Here is a 26,071-nt window from a genome sequence, read left to right on the forward strand (position 1 = left end):
ATGTCTATGTGTGTGTGTGTGAAGGCAGTACATCAGAGCCATCAGCAGGGTCTCTCTCCGCTCCGCAGCCCTGCACTTGCTAAGCAGATGACGATAGTCGAGCAGGACTGCTAAAGCAGCACATCTGGAGTTCATCGTAACCCACACACACCGCCACCTCTGTGCTTATGACAACGTGGCAGTGCTGCTTTTCTCACTGTGAAATACGTTTACTGCAGGCAACAACACTATATGACATTCTAAATTTATAGTCCAGCTACTTTCGCACAAGATTGGTTTACACAAAATACTGAAAAAACTATACAGGTGCATCTCAATAAATTAGAATGTCATGGAAAAGTTCATTTATTTCAGTAATTCAACTCAAATTGTGAAACTCGTGTATTAAATAAATTCAATACACACAGACTGAAGTAGTTTAAGTCTTTGGTTCTTTTAATTGTGATGATTTTGGCTCACATTTAACAAAAATCTCAACAAATTAGAATACTTTATAAGACCAATAAAAAAACATTTTTAGTGAATTGTTGGCCTTCTGGAAATTAGCTGATTGGCATGTTACCATATTCTAATTTGTTGAGATAGAGAATTGGTGGGTTTTTGTTAAATGTGAGCCAAAATCATCACAATTAAAAGAACCAAAGACTTAAACTACTTCGGTCTGTGTGCATTGAATTTATTTAATACACGAGTTTCACAATTTGAAACTTTTCCACGACATTCTAATTTATTGAGATGCACCTGTAGAATGCAATTTATTGAAAACGTAGCGATGAGCAGCAACATTTAACTAAATATTCCCTAAACGCTGTTGAGTGACTTGAATCATTGAATCATTCTTTGAAGTAGTTAATTTACATGAATCATTCAAGTGAACCGATTCACTAGAATTAATTAAGACTTGCCAATGCAACATTTGAGAGAGAGTGCAATAGTTGCCATTTGTCAGACAAACCAATGATACCACCCCAAATTCATGTCAATGGTTAAGAGATTTTGCTCAAATGCTCGAAAAGCAAAGGTTGTTTGTTGGGATCCATGAAGAACCTTTCCATTGTTCTAAGATCCATGCAACCTTTCCATTGTACAAAAGGTTTTTATAGTGGAAAAAAGGTTCTTTTGATCATTACATTGTTCTTCACACTAAGAAAAAATGGTTCTTTTAAGAACTGTTCACTGAAAGGTTCTTTGGGGAACCCAAAATGGTTCTTCTTTGGCGTTTTTACTCTTAAAAATAAAGGTTCTTTATGGGCATCAGTGGTTCCTTTAACATCCATGGACATTTTTCTTTGCACAAAATGTTTTTCAGATTTTTTAAATGTTCTTCTCAAATGGTTCTTTTAAGAACTGTTGACCGAAAGGTTCTTTGAAGCACCCAAAATGGTTCTTCTGTGGTGTCAGAAAACCCACTTTTGGAACCTGTCTTTTTAGAGTGAACCAACAGAGCAATGATTTGTGGGATATAAACCAATGAATTGCTTTGTTATATTTGTTGATTCTGTGTATTAAATTGGGAAAAGATAAACTATTGAAACCAATACCGATTCAGCTTCCCACTCTGAAGGGAAACAGAGTGTGCATGTCCCTGTTTGAACCGATTTTGGGTCTCCGTTGCTGTCAGCATTGAGAAACACCATCATCTGAGTTTATTTCTGAAGCTGTTTGAGGAAATTAGATGCAGGGGTGGTATTTCAGAATCCTGTCTGGAGCTCAACATGTTCTGGCTCTGCCACTGTGAATCATTAATGAGGCCGTTGTGAGACCGAGAGCAAAAGAAAATAAGCCCTGACCTCGAAATAGGACACAAACAAGAGGATTACTTCTGTTACTCTTATTTATTTATTTATTTGCTCTGCATGAGAGCGTAGCGGTTCTTCAGCAGATGCTCACCTCAAAATCAGATGATAAATCCTTTTAAAATGTCCAATTGCAATAATATTTTACTGTATTACCTTTTTTTTACTGTATTTTTATCAAATAAATGCAGCCTTGGTGAGCATAAGAGACTTCATTCCTTTGTCAAGACTGTTTGGTGCAAAAAAAAAAATAATAATTTGGGGTTAAATAGTTTCTACCAATTTTCAATAATAAGCTTATCGCAATGCATTCTGGGATTACCTATTCTGCAATACGATACACCCAATGCTACGTGACATTTTTGTCAAAATTATATGTATGTTTGAATTTTGTCCAAATTAAATGAATGTTTTGACTAATTGTCAGTAGCCAACCGCACTATAGTACTTTTTAACACATTTGGTTACTGTAAACAAGATTCTGCAGATTTTCACTCAAAATCGCAAAGTCGCACTGAAAAAAAAAAGAACAATTATGATGAATGTCTCCTCCGTTTAAAGTTCAGTGCCACTCTTTAAGTTGAATGGGAGGATGAATGAAAGAAGGAGAAGAAAAACGATTTTACTCGAAGGAAATGGTATCCCACACACACAAACAGCAAACATCACACATATGTGCTGATGCAGCGAGTTACAAATCTCCACTGACAGGCGTGACATGATATTGATATCTCGATGGGCACAAACGTGAATATTCTAGTCTGGCAGCGCTTTCAGCCTCTCCTTCTCTGGAAGATTTAATCTAAAATCATAAACACTCACATAAAACAGCCTTTATGATTTCATGCCTGGATGTCAGACAGTCACTTAAATGAGCGTCAGGTGTTTGGCCGACTGCCCTGTTTTGCAGAAATGTGATTCCCAGTCTTGTCTCTCTTGTGGCGGACAGATACACGCTTATAATTCCACCTCCCAGCAACTGTTTAGAAGTTACATTTTGAATGCTTTGTTCCTGGACGGCGTCCCCTGGCTCTTTGTGCGGCAGCGATCTTAATCTCTTGAGCAGAATGTTGTTGTGGGAAGGTCTGGTGATCTCGTAGACTCATGAAAAGCAGAATCTTATTCCAACTGCTAAAACCAAGTGGGTTTGCTTTTGGGAAGGTGAGAGAGAAAATGGAAAGGAAGAGCGAGAGGGAGCGAGTTGTAGAGGAGATCAGTTAAAAGCACACTAGAAGTCACTTCCTCTCTGGTGACCACAGATTTGCTGAGCTTTTGATTATTTCCAATGCTACCTGAACTCATAAAACAAAGATATTTGGTCATTGTGAAAGTTATTGTCAGTAGGCCATAACATAAAACTAGCAGGGTTAGAGGTCAGACTGTGACAGATGATTGGCTTGGCTAAAAAAAAAGGAAAATAGGGGGGTGAGTCTATAGATAGCTCTAGCTAGTATTCCATGTCAATGAGTTTTTTATTATTTTTTTTTTTTTTATAATTATATTTAAAAAGATACATTATATTATTTATCCTTTTTATTTTACTATTCAGCAAGGATGTATTAAATTGATCAAAAATGACAAAGACGTTTATAATTTCACAAAAGATTTCCATTTCAAATAAATGCTGTTCTTTTAAACTTTCTATTCATAAAACAAAATCCTGAAAACAAGCTTTGCTATCACAGGAATACATACTATATACATAGGAATAAATATATATAGTATAATATTATGTTAAAATGTATTAAAATAGAAAACATTTATTTTAAATTGTAACATTTCACAAGAGTACTGTTTTACAATATTTGTCATCAAATAAATGCAGCGGTGCTGAGCATAATATAATATGTATATTTTCTAATAATATTTACTATATGTATAATGTTATAATATAAGGAAATAAATTAAATATTAAATTAGGTAAATATAATAAATCTCAATTTATTATTAGTATATTTTCTTGTAGTAATCATACCCGCTTTAATTATAATATTTGCATTATAATGCTGAATTTAAATAGTATATAATATTATATATAAAAATTAATATTTGAAATATTACATAATACAACACCAAAAATTAACATATATTAATTTAAATAACTTTAGTATTGATATTGAATGCTACAGTAGTCTAATTTTGTATTGTTTTTGAGGGATGTATCATAATAATTATACTTCTACATACATTTTATGTTTACTTTGTTTTACACAAGTAACTATAAAGTAAACTATATTTACATGCGTTTTTTTTTTTGTTCTTTCTGTCCACAATAAACGAGCACTACCTTTTTCACTTTAGAAGCCAAACTAATGTTTTGAATATATTTGTTTATCTTGACAAATGCAAATGGGGCATGGATAAAGTGAGCAGTATTATGACATAACAGGGCAACGGTAGCGTCCTTCCTTTGTATTAATATTAGAACACCTGTCTGAGAGGTTAGTCATGTGACTCTTACCATGCTTTAAGTTCAGTATCATATGCTAAAACGAACCCGTCTCCCCCTCTATTTCGGGTACAGGAAGGTCTTTGGGTTTGGTCATGGACGAGCAGGCTGGAAGCGTAGGCAACAGCCCTCAGCACGGCCGCGGATCAGCCAGGCAGGACGTTTTCCGCTGCGGTTGGCTCCGGAAGCAAGGAGGCTTCGTGAAGACCTGGCACACGCGTTGGTTCGTCCTGCGAGGAGACCAGCTGTACTACTACAAAGATGAGGACGAGACCAAAGCTTTGGTGAGTCGCTGGTGATTTTGGATTTCATCATTTACTCTAAACTCACAGTGTGCAACTTTACATGCAAACATATGCAGATGTGCACATTACACTGTTTAAAGTCTACACATCAGTTGCCAGTTCATTCACACGCAACTATCATGACATTCTCCGAGTTCAAATCTCATGCCAAGATGCAAACAAGAGAGGTGAAGAGAGAGTGACCTGATTTGTACCTCACTGAATGATGGCTTGTCACGGTTCTTCATCTAACAATGCAGATTTTTATCCCGGAGGTCATGCAGCTGGGCTCGAGTAGGTGGACAAATGTGTTTACTATGGAATCAGGTGGGAATTTGAGAAGGTTCTGTAAATCTCCCTTAAAACCATCCCATCGTGTGCGTCTACTGAGAGGAATATGGGCTCTTTGCCCACAGGAATATTTAAGATTTATACCTTCACGTCTATATTTTAATGTTCGCCTCGTCTATATCTTTGAAGTTCCATCTTCAGCTTTAATTTTCATGTTTAATGCACTGTTAGAGCTTGTCGCAGGTTTCATCAGCAGTCAGATATTGGATTTCAAGGGTAGGCAGCTTCTTCATTCGGGGTTTTTGTTGACAAAGCTATCAAAGGACACTGAATATGACTTTTAAAGGAAACGAGAGGCTTTGAAGTTCTTCAGACGACTATATTTGAGGTTGTTAAAATACTTTAAGGATGGATGCTGTGAAGCTCTTCTAGAATCCCCCGGCAAATATTTACACAAATATGAGACAGTCTTCTATCAAAATACTAACATGTGCTCTACTTTGAATAGTTCTGTTAGAATAACCCTCGCAATGAGATTTTTTGCCCATGTTTTCATATAAAAAGTGCAATATCTCAGTAAGTATTCCAAGTAAATATTATAACAAATAATATAACAAAGAGATGTATTTATAATATTCGTGTACAATATTTTTATAATATTATAATTCTTAAAGTTCTTAATATTAATTTACTATGTATAAGGTTAAAATATGAAGTGTGTGTAAAACATTTTATATTTTGTTTTATATTCTAAACATATTTAATGTATATAACTTTCTAATATTATAAATTAAGTATAATAAATAAACATCAGTGATTTATTATTATTGTATTTTCTTTGTTATAATAATCATATTTGCTTATTTGGTTAATAACGCTTTAGTATAAATATTTTGAGAAATTATTTTGTCATAATATTTACTATTATTTCTAATAGTTATACTCAATATTCTAATATTGTTCTAATATTCTATTATTATTTACTTTTATTTTCTTATTTTCTCCATTTATACATTAGTAAAGTTATTTAAAAATATAATGTTGATTTTTTTATTTATAAATGAAATATTAATTTATTATAATAATCATATCTCCTGTATTATTATAATATTTTTGATTATATTATTTATTTTTATAATATTATATAGTAAAGATTATTATGAATAAATGCATCTGTAATATTTTTGTAGAACAATCTGTGTGAAGCGTTTGGTTTATGTTAGTAGAAGCTGAGGTTTGCGTGAATTTACTTGTTTGTCTGTAACCTACTGTACAATGTTTTATTGTACATAAGCCGCCATTCAAAGAATCGAAAGCAGTTTGAGGGTCAAGTGTACAAACATTTCGGTCAAACTAGTTGAATTATTGATCGATTCTCATTCATGCGTTTTCTGTGGGTTAATCCCTCACTGTGTCTGGACTGGTGCTTTTCGAGAGTGTATTGTGTGTGAACATTTACATCTCTTTGCACACGTGTGTATGAGTGCGAAAGCAATAGAAGGTGAACTCAGACATGCTTTGCCATGACAAAGCAAGTGCACGAATGCGAAACACAACAACCTAAATCAGCCTCATGTGCCTAAAGATGGACTAGACCAATTCATAAGACCTGTGATGACCTGCTAACATCAAAACAGTGGATATACTCATGCTTTCTGATCCGGAGGCACTGCTGAGTATTTGAAGAGCGAATGGAAAGGCAGATATGAGTCAGTGGCTGTTATGACAGGCTGTTGTTGACACAATAACCAGACCTTCAACCATGAAAGAGTGGCTTTTGCATATTGTTTAATCACTGGCTTAAACTATTCCATATGCGCAGAACTAGTCAAAATAGTTCCATGTATGTGTGCTGGGCTCAGAGGTCTCCATGGCAACGGTTTGCAGTGCTACAGGGAAAACCACTGACAGCACACCAGACAGAAGATTCAGATCATGTTTTGACTGCCTGTGCTGAGAGAGAGAGAGAGAGAGAGAGAGAGAGTGAGAGGTATATTTGCTCTGTATTCTGCAACCGTCTAATCAGAAACAGACAATTGTTCACTGCTTAACAAACAGGCTTTCTCAAGTTCTGCAACCAGCCAGCCATCGCTTTCCAGTTGGAAATCATAGATACAGCATCCATCCATCCATCTACCATCTATTTGTCTGTCTATCTATCCATCCATCCATCCATCTTATAGTTTATTTTATCAAATAATACATTTTATTATATTCATTGCTTTAAAATTACTATTAAATACGTTTATTACTACTTTTATTCAGCAAGGATGCACTAAATGCATCCATCCATCCATCCTTTTATTGTAAATGTTATTTGTTTTTATTATATAATACACTTTATTATATTTATTGCATTAAAATTTTGTTGTAAACTTATTATACATTTTATTCGATCTTCTTTCAATCTACACTATAATAATTAAACATCTGAATATTGTTTCAACACCCAATTTATATGGGTTATATTATGTGTTTTATAATGAAATATAGGATGTATTTTACTGTTTACTATTATTTATGAAGAGATGGATTACAATGTGTATTATATTTGTGAATATTTTTACTTAAAGAAGAAACATGGTGAAACACAATGGCCTGTCATGTTGAAATGCCATAGTCATTCAGTTTCTGCATTTGAATAGAATTAAATGGTGGTATTCAGTCTTTTGGTGGCTTTCACAAGAACCAGCATGACTTCAGCTCAGCGTATTGACAGAGTCAAAAAGTAAGGAAAATGCTCCTGTCTGATAGCAATGGCTTCAAAGCCTTTGCACAATCTGCGTATGTGCAAACTTTTAAAGTCAGATCTTATGCAGTCAATTTTGTGAAAGTCGGCACAAGTCGCCTTATAAGACTTTGCTCTTCGCTTTGCTTCCCCGTGCATGTCTTTCTTAGATAGCAAGATAAATGACACTAAAAGGTTGAAAGATCCTAAAAAAAATCTGTCTGTCTTCCCATGGTGCACCTCTTTTTGACATGCACAAACCAAGCAAGAGTACTAAAATATCTTTTGGCATATTTCAGCATATTTCTTGTCATCTAAACAAAAAAACATGACTCTGAACGTCTGAAAATATGCGTCGCCAAATGCATTTAAAGGGGTCCTATTATGCTTTTTCACTTTTTCAACTTTAGTTAGTCTGTAGTGTTGCTGTTTGAGCATAAAAAAAGATCTGCAAAGTTACAAAGCTCAAAGTTCAATTCAAAAGGAGATATTTTATTGAACAGAAATCACTTTCAAAAACTACAACGAACGACTCGTTTGGACTACAACGCATATTTTCCGGGATTTGTGATATCACAAATATGGACGAGTGGGACGAGACCTGGTTGAGCTGCACTAGAGAAGTCAACGAGTGTTATCACTATGTCGGAGACACGCTAGCTTTCCCAAGGCAGACGAACTTAGAATAGTTACAATCATCCGGGTTTAAATAGTGCTCAAATTGATTTGATTTTGACGCAATATTTACACTGAAGCTCACAGGTGGCAATGGTAAGGGGCATGACATTTCCAAAGCAGGCGCCGAGTGCTGCCAATCACAACACACACTGGCCCAGCTAACCAATCACAGCACATTTAGTATTTCAGAAGGCGGGCCTTCATTTGATACAGGAACTATCCGAGCCGTTCATGCCAGACTGGGGAGAGAGGTGTTGTAATAATGTAAAATATGTGAAAAATAATGTGTTTTTCGAACAACTTAGTATGAGAGCCTGTTCTAGTACACCCCCAAAACAAAAGCAAGACTTTGTAAAAGAGCATAATAGGACCCCTTTAAACACATATTATTAAATATTCATAAGCATCACAGCATGTGATTTTCATTGGCTAAGATTGGCTCAGAGTTTGTTATATTAAAAAGTCATAATTTAGTTCTACATGACCATTTTCACTCTCTCTTTGACCTTTAGAAACATACTCACATACTGGCATAGTTCACACTTGTCATTCATCAGGACTAGTAGTTGAATACTCAATAGGTATGATATGTAAACACAGGCAGTCATTTGCTAATGTGCTTATTTAAAGTCACAATCATAACAATTTTGACCCAGTTCTGCAGCAGTGAGGTTTGAGGACCAATTTATTTTTCCAGAATACCAAACAGTAGGCTTAAGTGTTTCCCATTATTAGTATGATGAATAGACGAAATGTAAATACATTTATTGATTTATTTTATTGTAAATTAATATATTTACTTTTTATAATAGATATTACTATGTTGGTTGCATTCAAATAATTTTATCTTAGTGGTAATTTATTATAAACCTTATTAATTTACATACAATACACTACCAGTGTGGAGTGACAGTAATGATATTTATGTTACAGGAATATTTTTATTTCAGACCAATTCTCCCTTTTGAATATAAAAATTAAATCTCTTTAAAATAGAATATACAATTGTTATTATATTGTTTTTTTATTATATTATAAAAAAAATTATATTCACTAAATAATATAATACACTATAATAAAATGTAATATCATAATACTATATAATATAATGCAATATCATATCATATAATACACTATAATATAATGCAATATCATATCATATAATATAAACCTTTAAAATATAAAACACTTTATTTTGTTGTAAATGTATTATAAATTGTATTCGGTCTACAGTATTTTAATACTTCGACATCTAAATGTGTTGTATTAAAACAGATGATCATCATACATAAACTAGTAATTCTTTATTTTTACTGCTTACTTTTATAAGAGACTTATAAAATATAATTAAAAAAAACTTATGAATGGTAGTGTAAGCTATTTTCTTATATGATATAGAATTGTTATTATATTATTTTTATTATACATTTTATTTACTACAATATAACAAAACATTATAATATAATAATTAAAATAAATATGAATTATTTATTGTATTGTGATTTTATTACAAATTGTATTATAAATTTACATGTGTCAAATATATCACCTTTATTTTATGTATTTATTTGTTTGAAGGTAGTTGGCTCTGATGCCACTTATAATGAGTATATATGATTTATTAAATATTTATATGAATTCCTTGAAAATAAGTTTACCATCCCTTAAAGTTATAATTCACATGCCAGCTAGGGAGGGAGTGTTACACTATAACTGGATCATTTTATTTCAAAAGAGCTTTTTTCTAGATGTGGCACTTTTAAAGAAAAGTGTATATTTAGATCCTGCATCTCTTTTTTTCTCAAAAAAGGCAACCAGCGAACCAAAGACAGGTGCATTAATCTCAGCTATCTGACCTACAGCATGTTCTTCGCTGCTTTTATTTTCTCTACCACACAAACAACCAGGTGAGTTTGTTTTAGAGATGGAAAACTTGTCTGTAATTAGGGCACACAGAGACAGTTTGTGCTATTCACAGAGCCCACAATCTCCCCGAACTGTCATGCAGCGAACAGAAAGATGCACCGCTAACCAGTGGATTGCAACATCGGAACCAAAAAAAAAAAAGTGATGCCAAAGTTATATCACACACATGAGGCAAAAAATACTGTCAGAATAAATCACAAAATTCATCAGTTTGTAGTTGAGGGGGAAAGTGAAGTGTAACTAAGACGTCCCAGAATGCAACAGAGCCACGAGAGGTGATGAAGCACTATCATTAAAGTGGTTGTTAATTAGCATCTTCATTCAAAGCGATTGCTCCATTAGTTACCTGCCTCATTAGCTTAATTGCTGTATCTCAATCCGGTACATGAACATCTGCTCCCTAATGTTCCCCAAGGAGACGTGGCCTTGTGACTTTGCACACACACACACACACACACACACACACACACACCTAATGTGCCTGTTTCTGACCATGCAGAGTTATTGGACTTGACATAGAGAGGGTCTTTGTGCACTTGCGTCAACGGTGTTAAGTTTCGTCGCAACAGTGCGGTATCGTGTGCGTCGGTCACGTTTGGAATGCACAGAGCGGCTGCTGACAGGGTCAAAGGTCATCTGATGTCGTGCGGGGAATCAACGTATGTGGGTTCATTTTATGCAGATAGTACAGATAGATGTTCATAAAGGGGGTTTTGTTTAGCTGTATGGTTTGCATATTTGTAATTCAGCTGGAAGTATAATAATTGGACATGTTGGGATGACACTTGAGGTCGGAATGCCTGTTTTAGGATCAGTGAACCTCTTCATCTAAAGCTGGCAAAATGGTATCATATTTTATGTTTTTATTTTTTTGGGGGGGGGGTTGGCTGATATAAAACACAGACCACTAAATTAAGAATTCATAAATGATTTTCATTGTTTATTTGTCTGGAGAAAAAAAATGGTGGCAAATTTGACAAAATGTAATAATTTTTTTTCAATATTATATATGTTTAAGTAATTATTACATTTAATTTATATTTGCTAATACTATTCTTAAAAAAAAAAGGAAAATGTTGGCAAAAATATTTATTTTATATTTATAATTCGCATAAATAGAAAGTGATATTTCATGAAATGTTTGCCTTAATCATGAAATTTTTGTGAATTCAGTTATCCTGTTCAATTATTACATTTAATTTGTATTTATATTGATTTTTTTTTTTCATTAAAAAAAAGTTTTTGGTGAATTTCGTAGGAAATCTTAAATAACGTAATCTATTTTGTTATTTTAGTTTTTTTTTTAATTATATTTTATTCAGTAATTCAACCATTACATCTCATTTATATTTAATAATGATATGACATTTAAGAATAATATTTCCTTTTATTATTTTTGTATTATTCAGTTTTTGTAAACAATTATATTTCATTACTTTTTTGTATTAGTTTTTGTAGAAAATCTGACAAACTTATTTTATTAATTTTAAAGTTTGATATTTGGGTTTTGCTTTATTCCAATCAGTGATCTTTTTTCATTCATTACATTTAATTTGTATTTATATTTACTATTTATTTTAAAAAAATTATGGGATTTATTATTTAATATTATTTTTCATTCAGTTTTTTTTTTTTGAATTCCCAGAGAGAAATTATTAATTAAGTATTTATGTGAGATTCCGTTTGCACCCCATTGCAACAGTAGTTGTATAAACTACGATGTTCATTTATACAGAATACAAGCCAGTCACATAAAATGATCAATGCTAATCAATATTGTGGCTCAGTACGCTTCACCTTTGAATATAAAAATGATCAGCACTTTCACTCAGAAACACTTTAATCTTGTTCTCGGTCCTTGAATACGTGTCAGACCAGGACATTGCCAACTTCAGAAGATATCCTGACAGATTGAAGGTTTATGCAAGTATCTCTCAGTCTCTCTCCTTCTGTTCTCCTCTGTAATGTGCTGTGGATTTGTGACAGGTGATCTCTCATTATCCTCTCTATCAGCTGTAGTTAAGAACAGAATCCTGCATTCGAGTCCAGTCTGAATATCTTCTCTCTCTCTCAAGCGTTAGATATGACAGTCATTAGTATTCGGAGCAGACTGATGTTATGGCTGTAACTTTTATGTCTTATTTCTGTAATCTTCTTTATGTCCTCTGTGCTCGCACTCCTTAAATCTTGTCACCATCCATCCTCCATGTGGCACTATAACTTTACTGCGCAGTGTATAATCACCATAAAAAAGATTCCTCTTTAATGAGTCTCATCTGATGACTGTAAAACAACAGTAAACACAATAGTTCATTTAAAAAGCAATATTTCAGACTGCAGAGAATTCATGCACATTGTTTAAATGATACTTTGCTAAAACATTGACCTGAAAGGGCGAAATATGAACTGTAATTTTGCATGACAATCAAAATAATCTTTTGCACATTTCCAAGTTGATTCTTGTGCACAGCCAACAGAAAACAAGACATGTTATGATAAATAAAAGTTATGACAGCTGCAAAGTGTAAGGTGCTTTTAAAAGGTTTATTAGTCAAAAGAAAGATGTTTTAATCTGCTACGGTGCTTGTTTAAAGGAGAAGTTTCCAAAATGAAAATCTGCAGAGAATTTACTCACCATCAGGCCTTCGAAGATGTGAATGGGTGCCGTCAGAATGAGAGTTCAAACAGCTGATAAAAACACCAGGTGATCAGATTAACCATTTACAACCGCAAACGATCCAAAACCGTTCTAAACAAATATGTTGGTGGATTTTGATGTGAGGGGACCACAGGGGATGCACATTTTTACTGGAGAAAGCGTTATTTTGGCCAGAAATTACGTTTTAATTGATGGACTGCAGGATTACTTGTGGAGCATTGTGATGTTTTTATCAGCTGTTTGGACTCTCATTCTGATGGCACCCATTCACTGCAGAAGATCCATTGGTGAACAAGTGATGTAATGCTGCAATTCTCCAAATCTGTTCAGATAAAGAAACAAATTCATCTACATCTTGAATTGTGAAGTAAATGGAGCAAATTTTAATTTTTGTGTGAACTGTTCTTTGAAAGGTTCATTTCACTCTAGCATTGAAAATCTTTGAAAGAGTTTACTTTCCTCCTTATCTAGAGTTCATACTGTAGATCCTATTAGTGGTAGCAAAAAATTGTGGAACACCAATATTAGAAGCAATTAGCATCCGGTGCTCAGGCATAAAGCTCTGGCCAAAGGAATTATCTCCATTGCATTTGTTATCCTTCTTAGATCATTTGCATTTTATCTTTGAGCTAAGCCAGCTAATTGTCCTTAGAAAGCACTTAGTGACTGATATGATTAGAAACTACTCTACATTACAATCTAATTAACTTAAATGAGTTTGCCTTCACTGGACAAATCATATCAACACTGAGCTTCCTATAGTAGCCAAGAGCTGCTCTGTGGTCAGTAATTGAAGAACAATACTGCACAACCACTGCAGGAAACATTAGCATGACTATTTTCCGCTTTTTTAGGTGTATTGGATGACTTTGTTTCAGCTATTTGCCAATGAAACATTTCTCATTTTCATAAAAAAAAACAAAACATTATATAAATCTCTTTTAAAAAAAGATTACATTTTAAATAAAACTAACTAAAAATGAAACCAAAATATATATCAAATAAAAAATTCTAAATATTAATACCTAAATGGTATTTCATTAATTCTAAAATAATAATGCAGGGTGAAAAATAAGCAACATAGGGTAACATGTGTACTTATTTTACTAATATATAGTACACCATTTAAAAAGATAAGGCGAACTCAGCCTGCATTTTCTCAGGAAAGATGGGATTTTAATCAGTAATAAACATTACAGGGATTAAAGTTACATCGCTACGACGGATTTCCGTCAATTCATAAAAAGAGTCACTTGCTTCATTCCTGAATGATTTAGCCGTTTGAACAAATCAATTGAATGAATGATTCAGTGGTAAAATCAGTGACTTGCCACCACCTGCTGGCGGATTTGGTTTCATTTTTAGCGTATAATTTCAGTTATTTAAATCATTTCTGTATTCAAAAATTTATTTAAAACATTAACCTTTAACATTAACATGCATTTAATTGCACTCATGCTACCTCTGAGCCTCATTAAACGTCTGAAAATGTACCTACAAGCCACTTTTTTTGTTCTTCTGTGCTACCTCTGTAGTACAAATTAAGTTATTAATACTAATTTCATATGATTGGTAACTTATGTCTTAATCTACATATTGTTTTAAATAGAAATTTTAAAAAGATTAAAAAAAAAATTATTTGACAGATGAAAATGATACCATTACAAAAGGTAAAAAGAAAATACTCCTGTAAGTCACTTTAATGAGTCAAATGTCAGCTCGTATTAGGAAGGCTAATTTTGGATCAGAATTTTTGATTGATCAGAAGGCGCTCCTAAATTTTTTTTAATTAGGAGGACATGCGCTCCTAATTACAAGAACAAAAAAAAACTGCTCTTAAACTGAATGTGTGACAGGTATGGCTGAGGAATGGGGTTTGGTCGAAGAATAATTCAGTCAAAAGATTTTTTTTTTTTTTGCTTTAACCCCTGCAATATAATAAGTCAAATAAGTTACCAATCATATGAAATTAGTATTAATAAATTAATTTGTACTACAGAGGTGGCACAGAAGAACACAAAAGTGGCTTGTAGGTACATTTTCAGACATTTAATGAGGCTCAGAGGTAGCATGAGTGCAATTAAATTAATATGGAGAATAGTGTTTTAAATGTAACATTTGGAATACAGAAATTTAAATAACTGAAATATGCTAAAAATGAAACTAAATCCGCCAGCAGGTGGCGGCAAGTCACTGATTTGATCACCGAATCATTCATTCAATTGATTTGTTCGAACGGCTGAATCATTCAGGAATGAAGCAAGTGACTCTGAACTGACGGAAATCCGTCGTAGCGACTGAACTTTAATCCCTAATAATTTGTCCAATATTTGTGTGTTTTGTATATGTAGTAGTTGCTAAAAGTACTGGGTCATTACAGGAGCATGCTAACGTAAGCAGCGGTGAGTGCTGGTCAAGTTTCTTGTGAGGAGCACTGTTCTATGTTTTGGCTGGCACTGAAGCCGCACACTAAGCTTTGGAACAGAGATCTTTTTAGAGGAAAGGAAAAGGTGAAGGTAGCCAATCTATTTAACCCTGAGGGATACTGTTGTACAAACTCTGCTGTTTTTGACTGAGCTATGAAAAGATCAGATTAAACTAGATCAGATTTATGCTCAGTGAACTGAACACAAAACAAACACGAAGATGAAAGACCTCGGAGTGCTGAGATGTTGTGTAGTGTGATTCCCTCAGACTCAGGTTTTTCTGAGCAAAGCTTAACCAGCAAATAGCGCATTTAAAATGAATCATGTGGCCTTTTATGTTATTCTTCTATTATTCGTGATTGGTCATTGGTATGCTAGACTAGCTGGCAATTTGACATTTTGCCTCTGTGCCATTATTGCTTGAAATTGGGACTCTGAAATATGAAGAAAAATATGAGGAAGATGAGTAATTTTCCTGTGCCTGCAGCCTAAATGAACAGATTTTTGGATCCAATAAATATCTAAAGTCTTTTGTTTTGGACGCTGGTAGGTTTCGGTTTAAAAAAATAAAAAAAAATAATAATAATTGGCAGTATATAGACAGTGTGCAATAAACGGGGATAGGATTAATCATTTTAACATTGAAGAAATCACACTTATATTGGCCGATTCATTCTAAATATTTAAAAACATAAAAACTCTACCATTAGAGCTCTTAGCAAACAAAAGGAAAACTGTGCTTCATTAAAATGAATGAAGTACAGAGTTTCCAGCAGACGGTTTATAGAGCGTACTGTATATTTAGCACACTAATAAAACCAGCTTATTTGCTACATTTATTCCAAAGCATTTGCTAAATGAATAAATGTAGACATAGCAAGTAAGGTTTTATTAGTGGACCAGGCTAAATGTACGCTCTATAATAAATTGACTGCTGGACATGACAAATACATTTGCACTTCAAAGCAAAAGCGAGTCACTTTAATGCAGCATAACCTTCCATTTTATTTCCAAAAACTTAAAATCAGCCGTTAATTTTTACAAATTAAAAAGATTCTGAGGATCATGTGACACTGAAGACTAAAGTAATGATGCTGAAAATTCAGCTTTGCATCACAAATTACATTTGAAAAATATTTTAAAATAGAAAACATTAAAACGTAATATCACAATATTTTACGGTTATTAATTAAATAAAGCAGCCTTGGGAAGCATGAGACTCTTCAAAAACTTTTTTTCAGCTCTCCCACACACACAAAATGTGGCTTATATCCCCCTTGCCAGATTTTGTATATAGAGCATCTCTCAGGGGAAAATAGTACATTGGTCAGGATGTAGGTAATGGAAAGTTGAGGTTAATCACATTTCTGAACTGCTACAGTCTGCTTGTTTGTAGACCCCCTATCTACAGGTATACTAGCCGCCAAACACGATTTCATCAGGTCTGCCATTGTGAGCATTTATATTACTGCCAGTAATTAGGTTTAGTCTCCTCGGCGGCACAGAACAAATTTCAGCAAAAATAGAGAAACACATTTGGCATGCAACTCAATTGTGACCAGTCAAAACAGCTAGATGGATGCGGTCCATTTCAGAATAAATTTTTGATTTAAACTCCTGGCAAACCCTAATTTCCCACCTGTTTTCTGTTATGCCGGGTTCAGACTACACTATTTGTCAGTCACGATAGTCACTGTGTCAGATTACACAATTTTGACTCCTAAAATCTTGTCGTGTCGTGAACAAGAAACATGTCAGACTACACGTTGCTTCCCGACCATTCATCGCGTGCCGTCTTTAACGACGCACGTGATGTCATCGAGAAGGAGGAACTAGCGACTGACTTCTGAAAACAAGAGTGTAAACATTGCTGAAGCGCTTCCGCTATAGCTCGCCAGCATTGTTCTTTCTTTGTTCGGTCATGGTAGTCCCTCGATGACACCTCATACAGGCAGGAGTACTGTTGCCACAGCTCCACGAACCTTTCCTCCATCTCATAATTCCACCTAGCAGCACCATCATCTCTCTTTCATTTTGCCACGTTTGAAACCTGTGTATGAAAGAGGATCTGTGCTGCTATTGGTCAACATCACCAAATGTGACGGAACTCGTTGTGAGAAATTAAACATGCTAGTCTTTCTGTCACGAATCCTCGCAGACACAGAATTGGTTGTCGTCCACTGTGACACACTACACGTGCTGAAACGATGGAATCTTGCGTCCCGATGCCCAGTGTCGTTTACGAATCCCCATGATTCCCTGCGTCAAGCAAAAACTGCGGTGAGGGTAATGAAGTTTACCTGTGGATGTCATGGGATGACTCGAGAAACAAAATGATCCAAGTGCAGCTTTTTAATGATCCAAACAATAATCCAAAATGGGGGGGTTTTCACCAGCTGTTTTCATCTGGATGTGGGTACATCTGTTGCACTCGCTGCAGGCACAAGACTGCATATTAAAAAGCGAAAAGAAAGAAAGGAGAGCGAATGAGACCTTTAAGTGTGAAAAAGTGCTGCAGGACACACAGGGGCCACTAATGAACGAGGCGTGAGGGCAACCCCCTGAGGAAAAGTCAAGGTTAAATGTTCAAACGTGCACCTAATGGGACCGTTCCACAGCAAATGGCTTTCCTTTAATTAATTCCATGAGACCGTTTAGGACTTCAGGCAAGGCCAAACACAAGACAGTCTGAGGCATGAACACGTAACAGCAAGACTGAAGCCCCGAATGACACAAAACAACCAACATATATACACCAGCAGGATCAAACTAACAAGACACAGCTGAAACCAGTGAAACAATGAGGATGCAGAGGATGATGGGAGCAGAGTGAGGGGAATCATGGGAAATGCAGTCCAGTTAAAACAAACACAAAGTCCAAAAGAGAGCCCTCTGATGGCTCTTAAGGGCACTCCAGCAGAAGACTGTGACAGTGAATGCTTCACACTCCAGTCCAGTTGGTGGCGGGTATACACCATAAGTTGGCTTGTCAACCGCCATTAAATCGTACAAGAAGAGGAAGACGACTATGACAGTGGAAGCTTGCATTTTTAGGAGTTAGATATCTTGAGTTGAAAGTTGTCAGGATCGTAATGGTTCTGCAAACTGACGTTTTCATTTGTGAAGTGAAGAAATCCTCTGATAATTTGCTTTTCCTGAAACTGGAGCAGTCTGTCTAGACTCTAGAGCATCCTGATGTTTTAAGGACAAAGTGGTCCGAGTTCAGTTTGAACCTACAACCTTCAAAAGTAACAAAATGATAATAATGTTTTCTTTTCCATAAAAAGGTACAAAAACTGGCTCCTCTTTTTAGGAACAAAATATGAATGCACTGTATTTTAATAGTAATATTTAGTAATTTAGTAATATCCCCTAACGCTAGCAACATTACCAAGTTTGTAGTGCCTAATGTTTTGTCACAGTCCAAATGGCTGTTTATTTCATTCTTCTGCTGCAGTCCCTTGGACGTTCTTACATTTTTCTGCGAGCAACAGACTTGCATTATAAACAGCTGTTTTCATCTGGATGTGGGTACATCTGTTGCACTCGCTGCAGGCACAAGACTGCATATTAAAAAGCGAAAAGAAAGAAAGGAGAGCGAATGAGACCTTTAAGTGTGAAAAAGTGCTGCAGGACACACAGGGGCCACTAATGAACGAGGCGTGAGGGCAACCCCCTGAGGAAAAGTCAAGGTTAAATGTTCAAACGTGCACCTAATGGGACCGTTCCACAGCAAATGGCTTTCCTTTAATTAATTCCATGAGACCGTTTAGGACTTCAGGCTTAAGTACTGGGTTGTAGCTTGTTTTATTCCCTCTTCTTCCCTTTGGTCCTTTACCATCAATCTCTGCTGGTTGATAAACAAATGGAGCAAGCTCTTCTGATCCAATCTGGAACTGGATTTTTGCATCTCTATGGGGGATTCCCACATACCCGTCAGCTCTGTATGCAAGCTTCTGAGAAACACCATGGGGACTGAAATTCTGTTGGCACCATGGGGACTGAAATTAAAGATAAACAATAGTGACATAACAAATAATTTTTGTTCTGCTTCTCTATTTTTCTCTCAAGCAGGGAGGGAAATTCCTGAGATGATTTTAAGCTAACCTCTGGCCCAGCACAACGTAGAATAGCAATCTGGGGCAATGGACCCGATATCTCATTTCCTCTTCCCACAGTTTCCACTCCTGTGCTGTCCAGATCACACAGAATGCATGTGGTAGTGTCTTTGATGCAGTACATTTCTGGTTAGTTGTGTCAAAGTCCAAACTGTCCTTGTCTGGTTCGAGGTGTTAATGAGGGAGCAATAAAACAGCCAGGACTCAGAGGTCAGAGAGGTGCAACACCTTGCTGAGAGATGAACTGCTGCCCCAAAGCAATGACCATGGGAATCCACAGGTTAAAGTTTTGGCTGGTTAAAATGGTTAAGCTCCTGTTGGTAGGTTTTGTAACTACGCCATTTTGTAGGCAAAAAGAATCTTTCCATTGATGGCCATTGAAAAAAAAAAAAGTAATATGTTTAATATTTTTTTTATATTTTTACATTTACATTTGTATATATAATTAATTTCACTTAAATAGACATTGGGCATGAGAAAGATGTATCACTACTGTATCAAAATTGGGAATTTATTTGTTCATGCTTATTTCCTTTATTTTTACATTTGTATTATGTTTGGCCTTACCTTAAAGTTAATCGTTATTAATTTAATAACACTGTAATCATTTTTGCAATTCTCCAAAAATAAATAAATAAATAATCGCATCAAGTTTTTTTCATAATTATTTCTTATTATAATTTCTTAATATAATTATTATATTTAAAATTAGATTTTTAGACAAAACAATATAGAATTTTTATATTATTATATTAATATTTTATTATTATTTTACATATTATTATTCTAAATATGATACTATTATAATATATAATCATTATTATCATACATATTTTATAATTACATATATTTAATTATTTTAAATATTAATATTATAATATGTTAAATATACATACACATGTAACTGTTAGATGTAATCTTTTATTTTTTTTTTATTCCTATTTTGACAAAACAATATATTTGAATAAAATTTGTATTCCTTCTGTTTATCAGCTATTGACCATAACATAAAAAAAGTATATACCGTATTGGCCAACATTTTAATGTCGATGTATCCTTATTGTCGTAAACGTTGAGATGCTCTGATGGTCAATGCTTTTTTTTAACAATTTTACAGTGAATATGTTCTGATATGAAAGATGGCATGAATGAATAATCCCAGAATGCTTTGGGCCATACTCCACTATATATCATGATCATTGTTGTTGATCAGCAGAGCACATACTAATTCTTTCAGGTCTCTTAGTGTAGAGTAAGCAAGGAAGTGCGCCAAGGAAGACACATGGTTCCTCTGCTCTGGAATGGGCTGGGGTTTTGTTCCCTGCCTTTTGATGATATGTCTTTCCATGTTTTCCACATGGAAGGCCTCTGGGGACAACAAAAATGCCTTTAATTGAAAGGCCCATGTCTTTAGCAAACCCACCCTCAAGCCTCCGGTTCTAAAACAGGAACCGCTGCCCACATCAAACCGCTGACCTGCCTCACTGAGGGCTGAAATTTGTGCTGTCTTCACAAACCCCACCAGTGTTCCTCACGGGGGAGGCAGGTGTGGTTTCCGTCGCTTAAGAAGTTTCAGTTCGAGTTCAACTTCATCAGGAACGTGCTGTGAGCAGGATGCTGCTTTCAGGTCTCATAAAGCTTTATGATGTTTTAACAGAAGCAAGTCACTGCATCACATGCAGAGAGACTTTAAAAGCCCGGGGAAAGAGGTCGTTGTGTAATGATCATCATATGTGGCTGCTTTTCACCTTTCACAAGGTTTGTATAACCATGAAAGACACCACTTACATTCAGGAAACCTACAATCTAGACCAAGTATTTTATTTTTATAAGGTCTTATTTACACAATCATATATCATAGTAAACCGATCCTAATGTTTTAAAGACTCGATGAAGTCTAGAAAAAAAACAACTGGCTTGTGACATTTACGGATGCTGTTGCATGTTTATGATTTCTTTATGAAAACCCGGACTTGCTGACAAGTTATTAACCCTTAAATGCATGAATGTTTCGCCAATCATTATTAAATATTCGGGTATTTAGCGACCCGGACCAATATATCCAGCACGGATAGATCTCTAACTGCTGCAATAGCAAAAAACTCTCTTGATATTTTAAGAACAAGTACAGAAGAATAAAATAAAGCATATTTCGTTACCTTTTGAAACTTAAAAGGGTTCATTTTGAGCAGATGATTTTACCATCGCTGTCATCGTCAGAGCGCACATCCACAGTACATCCAGCATCTGCCTCACATTCACAATTTCAACTATATTCTCAAAACTATCGTTTTTCAATGACTTCATATTCAATATTTTGATCACTGGCAGCTTATTCACCACATCCAGCATCAAATGACAGTGACATTTATATTTCATTGCATATAGTAATTGCTCTGCAGTAAAGCCATTCAAATCAGTTCAATTTTTGCTGATGATATTCGTTTGTTTTATGCCTGCCGAAATTATGAGTGAAACATCACGTCATCATTGTGTATCTAACAGTGCCACCTTGAGGAAAAATGATGCATTGCACATATTGAGTCATCAGATATGTAAATATAGTTGCGCAGGAAAAAATACTTACACATTTACATACCTCGGGTCTCTAGCGAGACCGTACACACTTTTTACAAAAAATGTATCAGAAAACTGGCATTCTTTTATATTTGACTATTTTTTTCTTGTTATATTGTTTATAATTAATAGATTGATTATATTGTTTATAATTAATAGATTGAAAGTTGATGTCTAACTTAAAAAAAATGAAGGAGGGAGAGGGTAGAGAATGATGTCCCGGGTCACTAAAGACCCGAGGTATGCATTTAAGGGTTAAGGCAGGCCTTACTATATTGCTTATATTTACAGTCAGGAATCTGAACTCAAGAGAAATATAAAAGTATACTATTTAGACATATACACATAGACACACAATACATCTTATGATCACCAAGGCTGCATGTGTTTGATTAAAATACAGTAAAAACTGTAATATTGTGAAATATTAAGCATTTCTGATGAGTATTTAGATTACAAAATAACATGTAAAATGTGCATTCTTGTCTTTTGACTTTATGCTTAACTTTTGACTGTGCATGCTTAATCCACAAGTGTTAATTAAGTGCATGGATGTATTTGCAAATAATTTTATTTTGTACAAGTTATTTACATTTTTAATCAGTTATATATATATATATATATATATACATTTTTAATATACAATAGAGATCAAAATTAGAGAACAATAAATAAATACTTCATTTTTTTTTCTAAAATATTGTTAATCATCATCGCTCAAAATTTGAAGTAATATTAGCTTGTAGGTATACCACTGGTTTTACTCATATGTTTTACAAAATAACCAATGCGTTTCAACAAAAAACTTTATTTTGTGGAAAACACAGTGATCAAACTTAGCGATCAGTAACCACTGAAGGACAAAAGAAGATTACAACTAACATTTTGGAGGGTTAGAGCTGTCAGAAATAAGTAGGAAATGTAGAGGCCCCTGCTTAGAATGACATCAGCACATCTGTGGCCGCAGGACATCACTAGTTTCTCACACTGTGCTGGTGTGATCTTGGACCTTTCTTCTTTCAGTCTCTTCCATAACTGTAGCGGGTTTCTTAGCCATAACTTTGTCATCAAGAATTTCCCAGAGATTTTCAATCTGGTTTAGATCAGGACTCTGGGCTGGCCATTTCATTATTTCAATGTTTTCAGCTTCAAGGAACTGCTTTACTTGTTTTGCAATGTGACGGGAGTATTGTCTTGCATGAAAATTGCTGACTGGTTGGGAGATGCTTGCAGCAAAGGTACCTCATGTTGACTTCTTTATGCACTTGGGCTTCAGTCTTTCCCCAGTTTGACCCCAAACAAAATGTTTCCCATCAGACCCAAATAAATTAACTTGCTCTCATCACTAAAGTGAACTTTGGACCAATTCTCCTCTGTCCATATCTCCCCTGCAAAGATGAGCCTAACCTTTTGATTATTTCTGCTGATGAGAGGCTTGGTCACTGCAGAGTGCGACTTCTCTTAATCGTGCAGAGACAGATTCTTACCCTGTTCTTCGCTGAACTGGCAAGCAATTCCAGCTGCAGTGTTGAACCGATTCCACATTGAGAGTCTCTGCATTGTGCTGTCTTCTCGTGCATTTGTCTTACGTGGACGACCAGCCTTTTTGGGGGACTTGAATGAATTATTTTCATTGTAAACCTGCAATATTCGAGAAATCACAGATTTTGAATGACCAGCTTCTCTTGCAACAGCTGAAAGGGTCATACCTTTGGCCTCCTGTCGCAAGGTTTCAGTCATCTTAGAGCGGCCCGCCATCTCGCAAAAATTGGAGGAATGTTGCCAGTTGAAAAGCGAGAGCTGTAAGTGTTCTCTAATTTTGATCAGAGTTCTTTTTCAAATATCTTGTTTTTATACTGTGAATACAGTTATACTTCAGAATACAATTAATTTATGAAATATGCTTAAAAAACTGCCCTAAATAATCCAGCTGTATTTACTCTGTATTTACCTACTGCAATTTTTTTGTATTTAATTATATATGTATAAAATATTAAATAATATTTATTGTATTATTATATATTATTATATTATTGCCAAATATGGTTTCTTTTTTAATATATTTTCAAATGTAATTCATTTCTGTGATGCAAAGCTGAATACTCCAGCATCAATACTCCTTAAAAATCTTTCAAAAATAATATCTTACCTAGCCCAAAAAAGTCGTTTGTTTTGAAAATATCATGTAACCGAAGCTCTAGTGCAGAGATTTGAATAATGTATCAACTGCAATGTTAACTATCCTAATCTCTGTTTCTGTGCACGTCAGGATACTGGATACTGAACATATGCACTGATATTTGATAAGGATGTAACTGAGCTCTGTTTTCTCTCTCTCTCCCAATGAAAATGTGCCTTTTAAGCCCCTCTTTAGTGCAGATATGAAATACTCTCCCTCAAAGGTGACTGCTTTAGACCTCTGCAGTTGTTCTACTGCATACCGTAAATTACCCCAGTAAACTAGCGCATACTGTAATGCTACTAAGATCTATATGAAAACTCACTCAGCACATGTTGCATTAATGGCGTTCATTGTGCCATCTGACCATGTGTGACTGTCAGTCATCCATATCATGATTCTGTCATTTAAATAAGAGGATGAAGTAACACCTGGCATTAAAATGATGCGAAATTCCTCTCAAGCATCTCTGAGGCTTTTTTTAGGTCACAAAATAATAACATGTCAAATGTAATATGCTGCATTCTTGTCTCTTGACTTTATTAAGTGCATTTACGTGTCTCCAGTTATAATATTGGAAATAAATAGTTATTTTATAATTTAAAACTTTAGTTTTTTCTGTTAAAAAAAGTTTTACTTAAAATATATATATACACACACACACACACACACACACACACTTGCATATAAAATGTAATATAAAAATGACATTTAATTGTATATTATGTATGTGTGTATATATATGCATATAAATATACATTATGAAAATACACACACATATATACATGTGTGTGTATGTATACTTTGCATAGTATACAGTACATATAATTAAATATATATATATATATATTTTTTTTTTTCTTTTTTTTTTTCTTTCAAATAAACAGAATTTTGTAATGAACATTACACTTCGATTTGCCCTCTGTCAATATTTGATTCACAAACCAGACAGATTCACAAAAAGACGATGCCGGTGATAAACTTCAATTATATATATATATATATATTTGCATAATGTTCACCGTATACATGCTGCATTCTGTACAGTAGTATGATAGTAGTGTAGTTTGAAAGAAAATGACAAACAGAGAAAGACATATGAGATAAAAGAAACCATCAATAGAGGAGGGTGAGATGCTGGGAGGATAAAGAGACAGACAGAGATGAGAGCAATGGAGGAAAATCAGGCTGCTTTACTAGTCCGCTGGTGGTTGTAACATGGTCCGCGTGGCACGATGATGTTGGGTCTATTTAAAGCAGCAGTTCATCCAGCGCGTCAAACACTGATCTATAATCCCACAGCAGTCACGGGGCTGCTTAAGATCTGATTTCTACATAATAACAAGAGCTTTGTCATCTCTAATGTCGCCTGCGCGCTGTCATACAGACCCCGAGGGATCCATCTGTAACCCCTGAACTGGCAGAGCTGCTTTCTGACTCCAGCTAATACCCAGATGATGAGATGGTTTCCAGCATGGACATTTCTCATCCCTTTGTCTTTCAATTAAACTCTGGGCACAGTTGGACTTAACAAAATATGTATACTACCGGTCAAAAGTTTGGAATAATACATTTTTTTATGTTGTTGAAAGGAGTCTCTTATGCTTATCATTTTTTCAGTTTTTTAAATTTATTTCAGATATATATTCTGTATGAAATATATTTTTATATTTTGTATTTGATATATTATTTTGATAGAAATTTGATATCTATATATGATATCAAATGATATCAAATGATATTAAAAAATATATGGAAAATAAGTTGGACTTCATTTTAATGTGTGTATATATAATTTGTCTATATTGTATGTAAAATATATTTAGATTTTTTTATTTATGTATAATATTAAATTTATGTATAAAATATTTATGTTACATTTATATATATATATATATATATATATATATATATATATATATATATATATATATATATATATATATATATATATATATAT

General features: G+C 34.4%; 1 protein-coding gene across 1 annotated transcript in view; it reads left to right on the forward strand.

Moving 5' to 3' along the window:
• arhgap24 (Rho GTPase activating protein 24) overlaps positions 1 to 26,071 on the forward strand; it is a 121,728-nt gene that overhangs the window by 14,564 nt on the left and 81,093 nt on the right. Inside the window, exon 2 of the mRNA XM_016271235.1 lies at positions 4,321 to 4,529. Coding sequence (XP_016126721.1) covers positions 4,341 to 4,529 — 189 coding nt within the window. The 5' untranslated portion in view covers positions 4,321 to 4,340. The remainder of the gene's footprint in view (positions 1 to 4,320; positions 4,530 to 26,071) is intronic.

This window comes from Sinocyclocheilus grahami, unplaced genomic scaffold (assembly GCF_001515645.1).
Source record: "Sinocyclocheilus grahami isolate Dianchi unplaced genomic scaffold, SAMN03320097.WGS_v1.1 scaffold61.1, whole genome shotgun sequence".
Taxonomy (NCBI): Eukaryota; Metazoa; Chordata; class Actinopteri; order Cypriniformes; family Cyprinidae; genus Sinocyclocheilus; species Sinocyclocheilus grahami.